The 15,954-nt window shown below is 38.1% G+C and overlaps 1 protein-coding gene across 1 annotated transcript in view; it reads right to left on the bottom strand.

Annotated features, from left to right (window-relative positions):
• Positions 1 to 15,954, bottom strand: part of SP140L (SP140 nuclear body protein like) — a 63,347-nt gene that overhangs the window by 25,297 nt on the left and 22,096 nt on the right. The window contains exons 3-8 of the mRNA XM_025404056.1: positions 12,049 to 12,211; positions 10,912 to 11,080; positions 8,368 to 8,451; positions 8,235 to 8,237; positions 6,474 to 6,530; positions 5,799 to 5,852 (exon numbers count right to left, since the gene is read on the bottom strand). Coding sequence (XP_025259841.1) covers positions 5,799 to 5,852; positions 6,474 to 6,530; positions 8,235 to 8,237; positions 8,368 to 8,451; positions 10,912 to 11,080; positions 12,049 to 12,211 — 530 coding nt within the window. The remainder of the gene's footprint in view (positions 1 to 5,798; positions 5,853 to 6,473; positions 6,531 to 8,234; positions 8,238 to 8,367; positions 8,452 to 10,911; positions 11,081 to 12,048; positions 12,212 to 15,954) is intronic.

The following is a 15,954-nucleotide window of genomic DNA, read 5'->3' as shown; positions in this document are numbered from 1 at the left end:
TCTCAAAAGCATCACGTTAAGTGAAAGGGGCTAAACATAAGTAAATTCAGTACTGTATGAATTCATTTATATGAAACTCCAGAAAAGACAAAACTAGAGTGATGTAAACAGATCAGCACTTTAAAAAAACAACCTGGGTCGAGGGGTTGTACATGCCTGTATTCCCACTTACTCTGGAATCTGAGGCATGAGGATCACTTGAGCCCAGGAGTTTGAGGCCATCCTGGACAACGTAGTGAGGACTCATTTCATAAAAAACAAACGAACAGAAAACAGATCAGCTGTTGTCAAGAATCAGAGAGAGGTGAGAAGAACACAAATGGACTTTTACATGTCATGATTGTGGAGGTATTTATATAACTGCACACATTTGTTAAAACAAATTCAGTTATACCTTAAGGTGATGAATTTGTTTTTTATATAGCTCCATAAAGCAGATAAGAAAAATGAAAATGTGGCACATTTACATAAAGAAAATCCTATTGTTGGTGCCCTTATCAAAGATTACTTGAACATACATTCATGAGTTTATTTCTGGGTTCCCCATTCTATTCCATTGGTTTATGTATGTTTTTATGCCAGTACTGTTTTGATTACTCTTGCTTTGTAATGTAGTTTAAAATACAGTGTGATGCCTCCAGCTTTGCTCTTTTTTTTTCAAGATTACTTTCACCATTTGGGTCTTTTATGGTTCTATACAAATTTTAGGATTCCTTTTTCCTATTTCTGTGAAAAATGTCATTGAAATTTTGATAGAGATTTCATCAACTATCCAGATCATTTTGGGTAGTATGGACGTTTTAACAATATTCTTCCAGTTTATGAACATGAGATGTCTTTCCATTTATTTGTATCTTTTTCAGTTTCTTTCATCAGTGTCATAGTTGTCAGTGTGCAAATATTTCACCTCTGGTTAAATTTGTTCCCATTTTATTCTTTTTGTTGCTATTGTAAATGGGATTGTTTTCTTAATTTCTTTTTTGGATAGTTCATTGTTAGTGCATAGAAACACAACTGATCTTTAAATCTTGCAACTGTACCGAATTCATGTATTAGTTCCAACAGTTTTTTGGTGGAGTCTATAGGGTTTTCTACATAGAAGATAATGTCACCTGGAAACAGAGACAATTTAACTTCTTTCCAATTTGGACGACTTTTTTTTCTTGCCTAATTGCTTTGACTAGGACTTCCAGCAGTATGATAAATACAAATGTCAAGAAGGGGCACTTAATTTTGACAAGGATGACAAGAATAAATAATGGAGAAAAGATAGCCTCTTCAATAAATGGTGCTAAGAAAACTGAATATCCACAAGCAAAAGAATGAAATTAGATATTTGGCTTACATCATATACAACAATTAACTCCAAATAGATTAAAGGCTTAAATGTCACACATGAAACCATAAAATTCAAAGAAGAAAACAGGGAAAAAGCTCCTCAATATTGGTCTGGGCAATTATTTTTTAGATAAGACACCAGAAACACAGGCAACAAAAGCAAAAATAAGCAAGTGGAACTACATCAAACTAAAAAAACTTTTGTACAGCAAAGGAAATAATTTTAAAAATGAAAAGGCAACCTATGGAATAGGAGAAAATATTTGCAAACCATGTGTTTGATAAGGGTTGCTGTCCAGAATATATCGGGAACTCACATAACTCAATAGCAAAAACAAAACAAAACCATGTCATAACCTGATTTAAAAATGGGGAAAGGATATGAATAAACATTTTCCGAAAAAAGACGTAAATAGCCAATGGGTTATAAAAAAGTACTCAATATCACTAACCATCCATGAGAGACATGTGACTTAAAACCATAATGAAACATCACCTCACACCTATTAGGATAGCTATTAACAAAACGGCAAGAGATAACAAGTATTGGTGAGGGTGTGGGGAAAAGGAACCCTTGTATACTGTAAGTGGGAATGTAAATTGGTATAGCCATTATGGAAAAGAGTATGGAGGTTCCTCAAAAAATTAAAACTAGAAAAACATACCATTCAGAAATCTCACTTTGGGGTATGTATCCAAAGGAAATGAAACCAGTATCTCAAAGAGATATCTGCACTCCTGTGTTCATTGCAGCATAATTCACAGTAGTTAAGACATAGAAACAACCTAAGTCTCCATCAATAGATGAATGGATAAAGAAATGTGATAAGGCACAGATCTGTGTATACTGGAGAACATATATAAAATCGTATTTCAAATCATGAAAAAAAAAGGTATTGGGGTTATATCTCTTAATCACCATCTCACATCAAACACCAATAAATGAATTCCATATGTGTTATAGATTTAAACATTAAAAAGTATTTCAAATATTCTATAAGCAAGTAAAAATGTTTTCAAATTATGAGGAGGATAATATATTTGTAAATTGTACATAAAACCTGGAAACCATAAATGAAAAGACTGACAGATATGATCAGATAAAAATTTCAAACGTCTTTGGGATAAAACATATAAGTATATCTTACAAATATTGCACGTTTGGTTTCAGAACACTGCAATGAAGTGAATATTGCAATAAAGCAAGACACTCAATTTTTTGGTTTCCCAGTGCGTATGAAAATCATGTTTACACTTTACTGTAGTCTATTAAGTATGCAATAGCATTATGTCTTAAAAAATCAATGGACAAACCTTAATTAAAAATACTTTATAGCTCAAAAAATGCTCACAGTCATTTGAGCCTTCAGTGAGTCATAATTTCTTTGCTGGTAAAGGGTCTTGCCTGGGTGTTGATGGCTGCTGACTGATTAGGGTGGTGGTTGATAAAAGTTGAGGTGGATGTGACAATTTCTTAAAATAGGACAGTAATGAAGTTTGCTATGTTGATGGACTTCATGAAACATTTCTCTGTAACATGTAAAGTTATTGATGCATTTTAGCACAGCAGATTCTCTGAAAACCTGTTGCTGCTTTATCAACTAATATGTTCTAAATCCTTTGTTGTCATTTCAACAATGTTTACAGCATCTTTCCCAGGAGCAGAGTCCATATCAAGAAACCACTTTCTTTACTCATCCATAATAAGCAACTCCTTATCCACTCAGTTTTTTTTTTTTCTTTTTTTTTTTTTTGAGACGGAGTCTTGCTCTGTCGCCCAGGCTGGAGTGCAGTGGCACGATCTCGGCTCACTGCAACCTCCGCCTCCCAGGTTCACGCCATTCTCCTGCCTCAGCCTCCCGAGTAGCTGGGACTACAGGCGCCCGCCACCTCGCCCGGCTAATTTTTTGTATTTTTAGTAGAGACGGGGTTTCACCATGTTAGCCAGGATGATCTCGATCTCCTGACCTCATGATCCGCCCGCCTCGGCCTCCCAAGTGCTGGGATTACAGGCTTGAGCCACTGCACCTGGCCTATCCATTCAGTTTTATGATGAGATCGCAACAATTCAGTCACATCATCAGACTCCACTTCTTTTTTTTTTTTTTTTTTTTGAGATGGAGTCTCACTCTATTGCCAGGCTGGAGTGTAGTGGTGCAATCTCTGCTCAGTGTAACCTCCGCCTCCCGGATTCAAGCAATTCTCCTGCCTCAGCCTCCTGACTAGCTGGGACTACAAGCACAAGTCACCATGCCCAGCTAATTTTTGTATTTTTAGTAGAGACAGGGTTTCACCATGTTGGCCAGGCTGGTCTTGAACTCCTGACTTCAGGTGATCTGCCCGCTTTGGCCTCCTAAAGTGCTGGGATTACAGGTGTGAGCCACTGCAGCCTCCACTTCTAATTCTAGTTTTTTTTATATTTCCATCACATCTACAGTGACTTCCTCCACTGAAGTCTTAAACCCATCAAAGTCATCAATAAGGGTTGTAATCAACTTCTTCCAAATTCCTGCTAATGTTGATATTTTGACCTCCTCTCATGAATCATGAATGTTCTTAATCGCATGTGAAATGGTGAATCCTTTCCAGAAGGTTTCCAATCGACTTTGCCCAGATTCATCAGAGGAATCACTATGTATAGAGACAGCTATAGCATTACAACATGTATTTCTTAAACATTAAGACTTACTAGTTGAAATTACTCTTTGATTCATGGGCTTGCAGAATGGATGTTGTGTTAGCAGACATGGAAATAACATTAATCACCTTGTACATCTCCATCAGAGCTCCTGGATGGCTATGTGCACTGTCAATGAACAGTGATATTTTGAAAGGAATCTTTTTTTCTGAGGAGTATGTCTCAACGGTGGGTTTAAGATATTCAGTAAACCATGTTGTAAACAGATGTGCTGTCATCTGGGCTTTATTCCAATTATATAGCACAGGCAGAGTAAACTTAGAATAATTCTTAAGGGCCCAAGGACTTTCAGAATGGTAAATGAGCATTGGCTTGAAGTGAAAGTCACCTGCTCCATTAGCCTCTAACAAGAGACTCAGCCTGTTCCGTGAAGCTTTGAAGCCAGGCATTGACTTCTCCTCTCTAGCTATGACAGTTCTAGATAGAATCTTCTTTCAGTGGAAGGCTGTTTAGTCTACACTGTAAATCTGTGGTTTAGTGTAGCCAACTCCATCGATGACCTTAGCTAGAGCTTCTGGACAACCTGCTGAAGCTTCTACATCAGCATTTGCTGCTTCGCCTTGCACTTTAATGTTATGAGACAGCTTCTCTCCTTCAACCTCAGGAACTAACCTCTGTTACCTTCAAACTTTTCTTATGAAGCTTCCTACATCTCACAACCTTCAGAGAAGTGAAGAGAGTTAAGACCTTACTCTGGATTAGGCTTTGGCTTAAGGGAATCTGATTTGATCTTCTATCCAGACCACTCAAACTTTCTCCACATTAGCAATAAGACTGCTCTGCTTTGTCATTAAAGTGTTCACTGGAGTAGCACTTTTAATTTCCTTCAAGAACTTATCCTTTGCATTTATAACTTGGCCAATTATTTGCTGCAAGAGGCCTAATTTTCAGTCTATCTCAACTTTTGACATAGCTTCCTCACTAAGCTTCATCATTTCTAGATTTTTATTTAAAGTGAGTACACGTGACTCTTCCTTTAACGTGAGCACTTAGAGACCATTGTAGGGTTATTAATTGACTTAACTTCCATTTTTTAAATCTAGGATTTTCCAATCACACTATTTAAAATTCTTCCAACCTCTTTCCACTGCCCAATCTCAAAGACATCCCAACACTTTCAGGAATATGTGATAGCCACACCCCATGGCCAAGTACCAACATCTATATTACTCTTAATTGCTGCCATAACAAATTACCACAAATTTAGTGGTTTAAAACAACACAAATATATTATCTTCTAGTTATGTCAGTGAGAAGTGTGACATGGTCTTACTGCCTAAAGTCAAGGTGTCAGTAGATCTTCATTCCTTTCTGGGGGCTGGAAAAGACAACCTATTCCCTTGTTTTTTCAGCTTCTAGAGGTCACCCACATTCCTTGGTTCCCTCTTCCATCTTCAAAGCCTGCAACATTACATATTTCTGATGATTCTTCCATAGTCACATTTTCCTTTCTCCATAGCCAGGAAAAGTTCTCCACTCTTTAAAGCCTACAAGATTAGTTTGGACCCACCCACATAACCTAGGATAATCTCCTCACTTCAAGGCCCCTAGCTTAATTGTATCTGTAAAGTCCCATTTGCCATGTAAGATAGCAGTTGACAGTCCAGGGATTAGGAGGTGGACATTTTTTGGGGAGGCCACCAGTGTGTCTACTATAGTATTGCAAATAATAACAGAAATAGTAACAATGACAATAAGAAAACTCTGGCATTAAAAACATATTTGTAACACTGAAAGCAAGTAAATTCTTGTTTATTCTTACTTCTCTTCCTCTTGGGTTTTTCCAAAGTAGAGTTGTTTCCAATACCCACAGTATCTAGAAAATAACAAGTGGTGGTGAGGAAACAGAAATTAATAAATAAAAGTTACAGATCTTAGGACAATTCATACTATAGAAGGCTGGAGTTTATAAAGATGTTTGGATAGTCATTCCTCTCTTTCTTCTAGAGGAACCACTAAACTGAGAACTATGAGTCTAGGATGGGCCCTGGGTCTTCTATCAAAAGTATGGTTTGGGGTAAGAGTAGATCTGCAGTCTTCCCTCCTGACAATTAAGTACCTGGATTAGTTGTCTTTTGGGTGAGGCCTTTCTAAGGTGTAGCAAAATGACACTATTATCTACCAGCAGAAGTTCACTGGGTTGTCTTGGGTTCCATGGAATATTGAGTGTAACTTAACATATTAATGCAATAAACAGGAAAACTGCCACTTTAAAGAGCACTGTTCTATGACGTCACCCATATGTAATCAACAGAGCCCATCCTGGTAAGTGAAACTTTATAACGATCTCTTGCCTCCCTGTAGTTCCCCAAAAGCTTGGGTGAAGCAAATGCAGAGAACAGGATTCTGGGCGGACTGGAGCACCTGCCTCCACTCTTCCCAGGGTCTGTGGGGCCCCCTGAGCCATCCCCATCCCACAGCCCTCAGGCAGCCTTACCCATTTTGCCACATGCTTGGCCATTTTCCATCTTTGCTTCTGGGCTTTCTGGCACTTCTTCGGAGAAACCCATGACATAGGAGCACTTCTCATTTTCACATGCTGGTTGCTCTGCTCCTGGGCCAAAATTGTAATTTATGAACTTTTAATTTGCCCCAATAACCCTCTTTTCTGCACCCTGGTTGCTACCTACTTCTCTACTTTCTCCTCTGAAATCTTCTTTCACTGCTCCTCCCTATATTTGACTCTTCCTTCAAGTCTCCCTTTTTACCCTCTTCTGTCTTTTTTTTCATTATCAGAACTCTGTTTCTGTTTTTGTTATTATTATTATTTTTTTATTTTTATTTTATTTTATTTATTTTATTTTATTTTATTTTATTTGAGACAGAGTCTCGCTCTGTCACCCAGGCTGGAGTGCAGTGGCCGGATCTCAGTTCACTGCAAGCTCCGCCTCCCAGGTTCACGCCATTCTCCTGCCTCAGCCTCCCGAGTAGCTGGGACTATAGGCGCCCGCCACCATGCCCGGCTAATTTTTTGTATTTTTAGTAGAGACGGGGTTTCACCGTATTAGCCAGGATGATCTCGATCTCCTGACCTCATGATCCGCCCGTCTTGGCCTCCCAAAGTGCTGGGATTACAGGCTTCAGCCACCGTGCCTGGCCTGTTTTTATTATTTTTAAGTTATAATTACTTGGTACATCACATCATAGCAAGCTAGAAGCAAGCTCTTCTGATTCTCCTTCTTTGGTCATTTGGTAATCTTCTAGTTCACCAGAAACTAATGAGAAACAAAAGAGTTATTTTATTTTTATTATTGTATTTTATTATCTTTCAGTTATGTCAGGCAGAAGTGTGACACGGGTCTCACTGCCTAAAGCCGTTATGTTAGTAGGCCTTTATTCCTTTCTGGGGTCTGGAGAGGACAACCTATTTCCTTGTCTTTTCAGCTTCTCGAGGTCACACACATTCCTTGGGTGACCTCTAGACAGTGACCAGAGAAGAGTTCCCAGTGCTGTGATGCTGCACACTAATATTCTGAGCTAAGATGAAGTGCTCTCTGGAAAAAATATGCCTGCTCCTATAATCACGCCTGACACATAACAGAGTCATGCTCTCCCCATGTTTTGCACCTCCTTCTCCTTTTCTCTACTTTTATTTTTCTACCTGTAGTCCTGAGTAAAACAGAAAAAAATTAAAAAGCTCTTATCATTCCAGAAACTACTAATGTTCTTTGAAAACAGTAAGAAGTGGCGGAGGCTGCAGTGAGTGAGCCAAGATGATGCCACTGCACTCCAGTCTGGGTGACAGAGAGAGACTCAGCCGCACTTCCTGTTATGCATAACAACCCCATTTCAACCAAGCCTGATTTTATGTTAATGAGGTGACCTTTGGAAATCCCTTTAGGATGGGGTTCACAGTTCTGCAGGGAATTGGAGATGGTTGGTGTGGGGAGATTTTCCACGTTTGGCGTCAAAAGTGTTGAGAATGTGAAAGTACAGATAAAACAGGAGCTTTTCTTCCCCCAAGGGTCTCCTCTTTGATGTTGACCATGGGCCATGAGCTGTGGTTCTCAACACTTCACAGCTTCATACTGACCTCCTACAGGGACATTTCTAAATCACAGTTACTTCCGGGTAGTTAGCATCTGTAAATCTGGCCTACTGACACACTTGGTTCTGATTCCTTTATGGTTGTTGAACCAACTATGTCTTGTTTTGGCCACTTCTCCAGACCCGACATCTGGGTAGGAGCTCATACAACCCCCTCCTTGACTTCTCCATGGTCCTTCCACGTCTTGCCTGATTCACAATTTCCCCTCAGAACCTTGGGCCCTCACCTCCCTTGTCTCCTTTTCCTCTTAGCAATGAGAAAATTTTTATTCTGTCATTTTTACCTTGTTCAAGACTTAGTTGGATGTCAGGCCTCTCTTCCCTTTCTTTTCGATCGCTTTCTTGGAAAGACAATTTGTCTTGGATTGCTGAAGAGTGGGAGAGAGAAGAAAGCAATTGAAGATCTGTGAGAACCAGGGACAACATCTGGAAATTGGCTTTTAGGAATTTCCAGCATTCGGGTGACTCAGAAGTCAGAGGGTTACACATGACTTAAACTTCTCCCATCATCTTCTGGGACAGAGAAGAGATGACCTCAACAATGAGCTTTTATGTGTCCTACACAGAAAGGGGATACTCAAAATTTAACGATAAAGAAGTAATGGAAACACAGTGAGTTGTGTTACCTGCAAAATTGTCATTTGGCAGGGTAGGCATATATCAAGTGTAAGGAAGAAACAGAGGGATTCCCTGGAAGGATAGTCTCAGGTCCTAGAGAGATTCCATCATAAAAGAGAAAACTGGCCAGGTGAAGTGGCTCACACTTGTAATCATAGAACTGTGGGATGGTGATGCAGGAGCATCGCCTAAGCCTAGGATTTTGAGACCAGCTTAGACCACACAGCAAGACCTTGTGTCAGAAAAAAAAGAAAACTAACAAAATCAGCCTGATGTGGTTGTGTGCACCTGTGGTCCCAGCTACTAAGAAGGCTGAAGCGGGAGAACTACTTGAGTCCAGGAAGTCAAGGTTGTAGTGAGCAGAGATAGCTCACTAGCCTGCCATCTAACCTGGGCAGAGTGAGATCCTATCTCCAAAAACATACATATATAAAAAATAAAAGAGAAAACTCCAACAGCTTTAAAGATGAGGCTAGAAAACAGGAAAACGTTGGCTTAATTGGGTCAAGGAGGATGAACAGTTCCCAAATAAACATAACAGGGGACACAGGGGCAGCTTGTGTGGACTTTAGGGTCTGAGAGTCAGCAGCATCTCCCTGAGGGTGGGTGGACTGCTGTGCTGGCTGGGGCAGTCGGCAGTGCTGGCCCAGGAAGGGGACAGTGAGCCTCAGTGCAGGTCACCCAAGCATAAGGAGTGCCAGAAACTAACACATGAGTTGTGGACACTGGGGTTAGGAAGGGAATCCCTGCAGTCCATGGAGAGGAACAGAGCCCCTGTGAATGTGGGCAGTAAATGTAACACTATTCCCTTCATCCCCACAGCCTGGGCCATCCTGCTTACAAACATAACATTGACTTGAAATTTGTGCCCAGATATGTGATTTCCTTTTTTTCACTTTTTGACTTGAATGACTTGTTACAACAATTATTTTAATCTAGATAATGTTAGTATTAATACAAATCAATAAGCCATACCATATATAACTGCCTAAACTTTTTTCCTTGTTTATAAATTTGTAGTATTTCTTTATTGCCTAGTAAATAAACTTCAAATTCCTTAGCTTTGGACTCCAGACCATTTACTATCTTCCTCCAATTGATCTCTCTTAGGTCAGCTCCTATACTGCTTCTCACTCTTGGATTTAGTCAGATCCAGTTTGTCCTGTTTTGCAGACATGCTTTCACACTTTTATTCCAGTCCCCATAGCATCCACCCTCTTTAGGGCATGTGCTCATTTTTCTTGTGATATCTCTATCTCTCATTTGGAGAACTGGGTTGAGATCAAACTGTGAGGGGAATAAAATTTTGCCAGGCAAGTAAAACAAAATAGAGGGCATCTTTACTGTGTACCATTATAATAGTATAAATTATGCCTTCTCAGGAAAAAAGTCAAGAATCAAAACTTTAGTTTGATACAGCACCAAAAATAGTCCCTGTCAGAGCAATCAGTTTTGTGATTATTTGATTAACGTTTCTTTTAACCCTTGTGGGTAAAGGGTTAACAAAACTATTTATCCTTCAGTAAAGTCAAACTTGACCCGGGGTTAATTTTCTTGCTCATCATTCTAGAAATTTAATAAAGGTAGCCTTTTCCTGGTCTTAGTGGGAAAACCCTGGGCTTAGAAATGACCCATAACTGGTTGCCTAAAACTCTACATGAACTATAAATACCTGTAGGGAAGGAATAAGTGTGGTCTTCCTTCAGTTGATAACTCTTACAACTCAGATTGTCCCTGTGGCATCCTGAAAGCTATGACTATGGAGTTGTTACAAGAGATATTGACTCCCACAGACATGTGGTGCTATGCCATAGTGGATCCCGCACCCACAGCTAAGCTGTCACTCAAGGCAGGTAGTAGTCAATTTAGTGGGCTGCTATGTAGGCCACTGCAAGGACTCCCACTAAAGAGAAGAAACAACTGATGCTGCCCCGTTGGGGTTCTGTGTTTCTTATCTTCTAAGTCAATCTGATGCCAGCGTGGCTCTGGTTGTCCTGTGAGTCTAAGTGGCCAGTGAACCAGACCTCCAGGTATCTGTTTTACCATAACCATATACCACGGGCTTCAAGACGATGCATGACACGTCTATTTTGTTAACTACTCTATCCCCACTGCCCAACACAATGTGTCACACATGGTAGGAGCTCAGTATATGCTTATTGAAAAAAATTGGCCCTGGAACTCAAAAGGTAGATAATAAACTTAATTACCATTGTTGAAGCTTTTACAAATGTGAATTAAATCGGGGTATTCCTGCATGTTGACCTCGCTGAACAGTGCTTCCAAAACTGGCAGGTTAAATGTCTTCTCCAGCTCACTGAGAACATTGTACACCACTCTTTGTACAGGGACCAGGTTTCTACAAGAATCTTGAGAATCCTTTAAAAATATTGAATGGAAAAAATACAAATACAGACTTTCAAGTTACAGAAGAGCCATAAAAAGAAATTTTATGTTTACTGAATTTTAATTTCTCTTCACAGGTATCTTCGCATGTAAAGTTTCATAATTTTTACATATTTGTATAGCCAGTAATGAAAGAAGTAAATTCCATCTCCTTAAAAATACCCACTGATTGAGCCTGATCGCCTCACCCTTATTTACATTAGATGTAAAAAGGAACAACTTTGAAGGATAAAAGTGGGCTCAAAGTTCTTTAAGCGCCTGACTGATATGTTTTTGGGATAGACGTAGCAGGCAATCAATGAGTGGCTGTTTTGTTGACTGGACAACCTCTGCTTTTCCCCCAAGACTGATTTGGCCTGAAGGGCTCAAGGAAACCAGGCGACCATTCTCCCCTTGCTGTGAACTTGGCCACAGAGGAAGCACTCGCTGCTCTGTATCTCCAGCAGGGCCTATGGATGGAATTTACCCATATTCCAAGACTCCAGAAATGCACAAATAAAGGAAAGACAAAGAAAACGAATGTGTTGGAGAAAGAATAACAAGCATCTACTTCCAAATTTGTCCCCTCTAAACACCAGTTCCCTGTGGATTTTAATGTTCTCAGATCTAGGTATTTTAAATTGATGTTAATTCTCTGTTAATTATGATTTCAGTAAATCAATTCATTAAAATTATTTTTAAATTTTGGTTTATGTTATAGTGTATGAATTCTACAAAACATTGTACATTTATGGAGAACACCTGTTTCTATTCCAGTTTCTCCAGTACCATTGACCCCAACTCCAGAGGGTGCCATGGAACACCATTTCCTTAACTGGAAGTAGGGCCATCTCTGGTGACCTCTGCTTCTCCTCTTCTTTTCTGCCTTACAGGAGCACTTACAGAAATACTTGTAAAATATGAAAGCATATCTGCCAGGCTGTGAAATAAACTTCACTTACTTCAAACATTTTATCTGTGATGAGTTCACGGTCGCGGAGGCCCTCAAGGAATGGAAATGTCTTTTTTATTGCATTTGAAATCTCCAGCTTATGTCTTTTGAAGTGCTTGAATATAGTGTCATAGAGAAGCCCCTCATCTACATCCTGGTCTTCCGTGAATATCCTAGGGAAAAAGGACACCATGTGAAAATGGTCATCAAGATTCTGAGATGTTTGTGGAGACTGTAAGACCTTACATATAAAGGACAAGCTACAAAGAACGAACACCTATAAAATAGGTGATACTCAGTAGAGCCCAGAATAAATGGAATTGAAGCAACAAACAAAGATGTAATAGAAGATATCATGGAGCCTATGCAAGACTAATATAGAGGGTACTGAAAAAGCCCAGTCTAAACTGAACAAAGTCATTGTAAAGATATCTTCACCTAACCATATCTGGAATATTTTTCAAAATAAAAGTATTAAATTCCTACAGAATCTAGATGGAGTAAGCAGGTCATCCATAGAGAAATGAAAGTCAATGGAATGTAAATAAAAATCTAACCTTGAAAATGCATCTTAATCAACAACTGAGAGAAAACAAATTTGGCAAAATAAAAATAAGATGTCCCTCTCTAATCTATAGCTGCTAGGAAGGAAATACGATCATATATCATAAAATTAATTCATAAATAATACAGTGTGGTTTAATAATGATAATAATACCATATTATTGAGAATTTCATGAGAATATCAGTGATATCTCCTGGAACATCTGGCTCTGCTTTGTGTTAATATAAATCTGTCTGTACTATTGCTATATACGGTTAATCATTTTAGGCATCTGAATTTCAGAAATTGCTGCTGCTTCCTGTTAAAGCAATTTTAAAGCTGAGTCTCTAATTCTAGTTCTTAGTTGATCATGTTATTGCTCTGATAATGTTTTAATCAACATCTCAGTATTCCTAAATATTATGAAAACTTGGGAGATCTTTTTATCCAACCGGAAGAGAATTATAGGCACTTCCCATTACGCAGCATAAAGCAGGACACAATCATGTCACATTATTGGTTTGAATTCCTGTAAAAAAAAAAGTTTCTGGTTAAAGATCATTAAAATAATAACAAAGGAATTAGATTTACGATGACAAAGAGAATGGTGGAGGACAATGAGCACATAAGAGATTTCAAATAAAATCTCGAAGACAAAAATTGGTCAGAAAAGTGCTAGTTGCAATAATAGGTAGGGGATGCTCACAGAGGTTAAGAAAGCAGTCGTGGTGCTCTACAGAATTCTGAAGAAACAGTGGAGATGTGAAGGGAGACACACAACTAAAAACTGATTTGTTATTTGAAAAATGAGCAGAGCAATGCATATACTGCTTGTCACCCTGCATGCTGACTACATGCAGCCAGGCAGCCTCTCAGGGGCAACCATTGCTGTCATTTATTCTGTCATATGTTCATACTGCCTGCTCTTGGATTTCATATAAATGGGTAAAACATATAAATGCTTTTGTGTCTGTCTTATTTTGCTTATCATCTATGTTGCTGTGTTGAACAGTTAGTTTATTCATTTCTACTGTTGAGTGGTATTCCATTGTGTGAATTTACCACAATCTGCTTACTCATTTTTCTGTTGATGGACATTGGAGTGGATTCCAGTTTGAGACTAGTATAAATAAAACTGCTGTTCTTGTGCAAGTCTTTTTGTGGAAGAATGTTTTCATTTCTCTTGGGTAAATATGTGGGAGTGGAATTACTGGATCATTGCGTAAGAGTACATTTAACCATTTTAAAACCTGACAAACTGTTTTTATAAAGACTACCAGTGATGGCCTTTCTAGTTTTAGCCATTCCAGTATGTACGATGTGATATCTAATTTTAGTTTTAATTTGTATTTCTTTAATGAGGAAATTATGTCAAGCACATTTTCAAGTGTTTACTGGCAACTTATTTATTTTTTGGTGAAGTATCTGTTCAAATGTTTGACCCATTTATATTATTGAATTTTATTTTATTTATGATGGGTAGGAGTTTTTTTTATAGATTATGGATAGAAGTGTTTTGTCTGATTTATGTATTGTAAATATTTTCACCCAGTCTGTAGCTTCTCTTTTATTTTCTTAATTATGTCTTTTGATAGGAAAAAATCTTTAACTTTGATGAAGTCCAATTTATTATTTTTTCTTTTATAATTAATGACTTCAGTGTACTCTCTAAGAAGAATTTGCCACTCCAAGGTCATGAAAATATTCAAAAAGCAATTTACAATATAAGCATGGGTTTATATCTCTACTTTCTGTGCCATACCATTGATCTGTTTGTCTACCCTTATGCTGATATGATTTTGTGTTAAATACCATGGCTTAAAGAAAGTCTTGAAGTCAATTAGAAAAGATTGTCTTGGACTTTCTAGATTCTTTGATTTTCCACATATCTTTTCAAATCAATTTGCCAATTTCTACAAGAAAAGGCTTTTGGATTTTTCTTGGGTTTGATTTGAAACTATAGATAAATTTGGGGGAGCCGACAACAATATTGAGCTAGAAATCTGTTAGCGTCGTATATTTCTCCATTTATTTAGATAAATTTTAAAAATCAGGCACATCTTTCATTAAATTTATTTCTAGTTATTTTATTCTCTCTGGTACTACTTTAAATGATATTGCTTTTCAAATTCCTTATTACCATTGTAGGAAATATAATTGGTTTGAGAAACATTAACCATGTATTTATGGCATTGCTAAATTCATGTATTAGTTCTAGTAAAGTATTTATAGATTTCTTTTATATTTTAAAGAAAATAATGTCATCAACAAAAAAAGACTGATTCACTGTTTCTTTCCCCAAAATAACAATTATTTCCTTTTTTGGATCTTATTTCACTGCTCAGGAGTTTAAATACAATGTTGCAGAGAAGTGAGAGACAACTTCCTTGTCTTATTTCCAATTTTAGGGAAAAAGCAACTAGCAATATCACTAAGTGTGATGTTTGTTATGCCTTTGTACATATTTTTACCTCTTTCCCTTTCTTTCCCTTCCTTTCTTTTCTCTTTCTTTCTTTCTCTTTTCTTTCTTTCTTTTTTTCTTTCTTTCTTTCTTTCTCTTTCTTTCTTTCTTTCTTTCCTTCTTTTCTTCTTTCCTTCTTTTTCTTTCTTTCTTTCTCTCTCTCTCTCTCTCTCTCTCTCTCCCCGCCCCCCCCCGCCGCTGCTCCCCTCCCCTCCCCTCCCCTCCAGTACCCTTCCTTCTTTGAAGGTTTTACTCTGTTGCCCAGGCTGGAGTGCAGTAACGCAATCATAGCTCATGGCAGCCTCAAACTCCTGGGCTCAAGTCATACTTCCACCTCAGCTTCCTGAATAGCTAGGACTATAGACGTTACCATGCCCAGCTAATTTTTTATTTTATTTTTATATTTTGTAGAGAGAGGGTCTCTCTTTGTGGCCTAGGCTGGTCTTGAACTCCTGGCTTCAAGTGATCCTCCCACCTTGGCCTCCCAAAGAGTTGGGATCACAGCTGTCAGCCACTGTGCTTTGCATTCCTCACTATTTCTAACTTGCTGAGAATTTTATCATGAACTACTAATTTTATCAAATGCATCTACCAAGATATTCATATGACTTTCCTACCTATCTATTCCTAATTTGCTGAGTTCCTACCTATTCCTGATATGCTGGAAGTTTTATCATGAACAGATGTTAAATTTTATCAAACGCATTAATGAGATATTCACATGATTTTCCTTCTTTAATTTTAATTGGTGAATCACATTGATTGATTTCCAAAGCCTTCTCTTATGTAGAAACAAATAACCACAGATCAATAGACATTTGAGGAAATACTTCAATATTAGAAAGACTAGCATAAAAAAAAAAAGAGAGAGAAAAAAGTTACCCCAGGAGAAACAGATATTATGGGAAATG

This window comes from Theropithecus gelada, chromosome 12 (genome assembly GCF_003255815.1).
Source record: "Theropithecus gelada isolate Dixy chromosome 12, Tgel_1.0, whole genome shotgun sequence".
NCBI classification, from domain to species: domain Eukaryota; kingdom Metazoa; phylum Chordata; class Mammalia; order Primates; family Cercopithecidae; genus Theropithecus; species Theropithecus gelada.
This window is presented reverse-complemented; position numbering and strand designations above follow the sequence as displayed.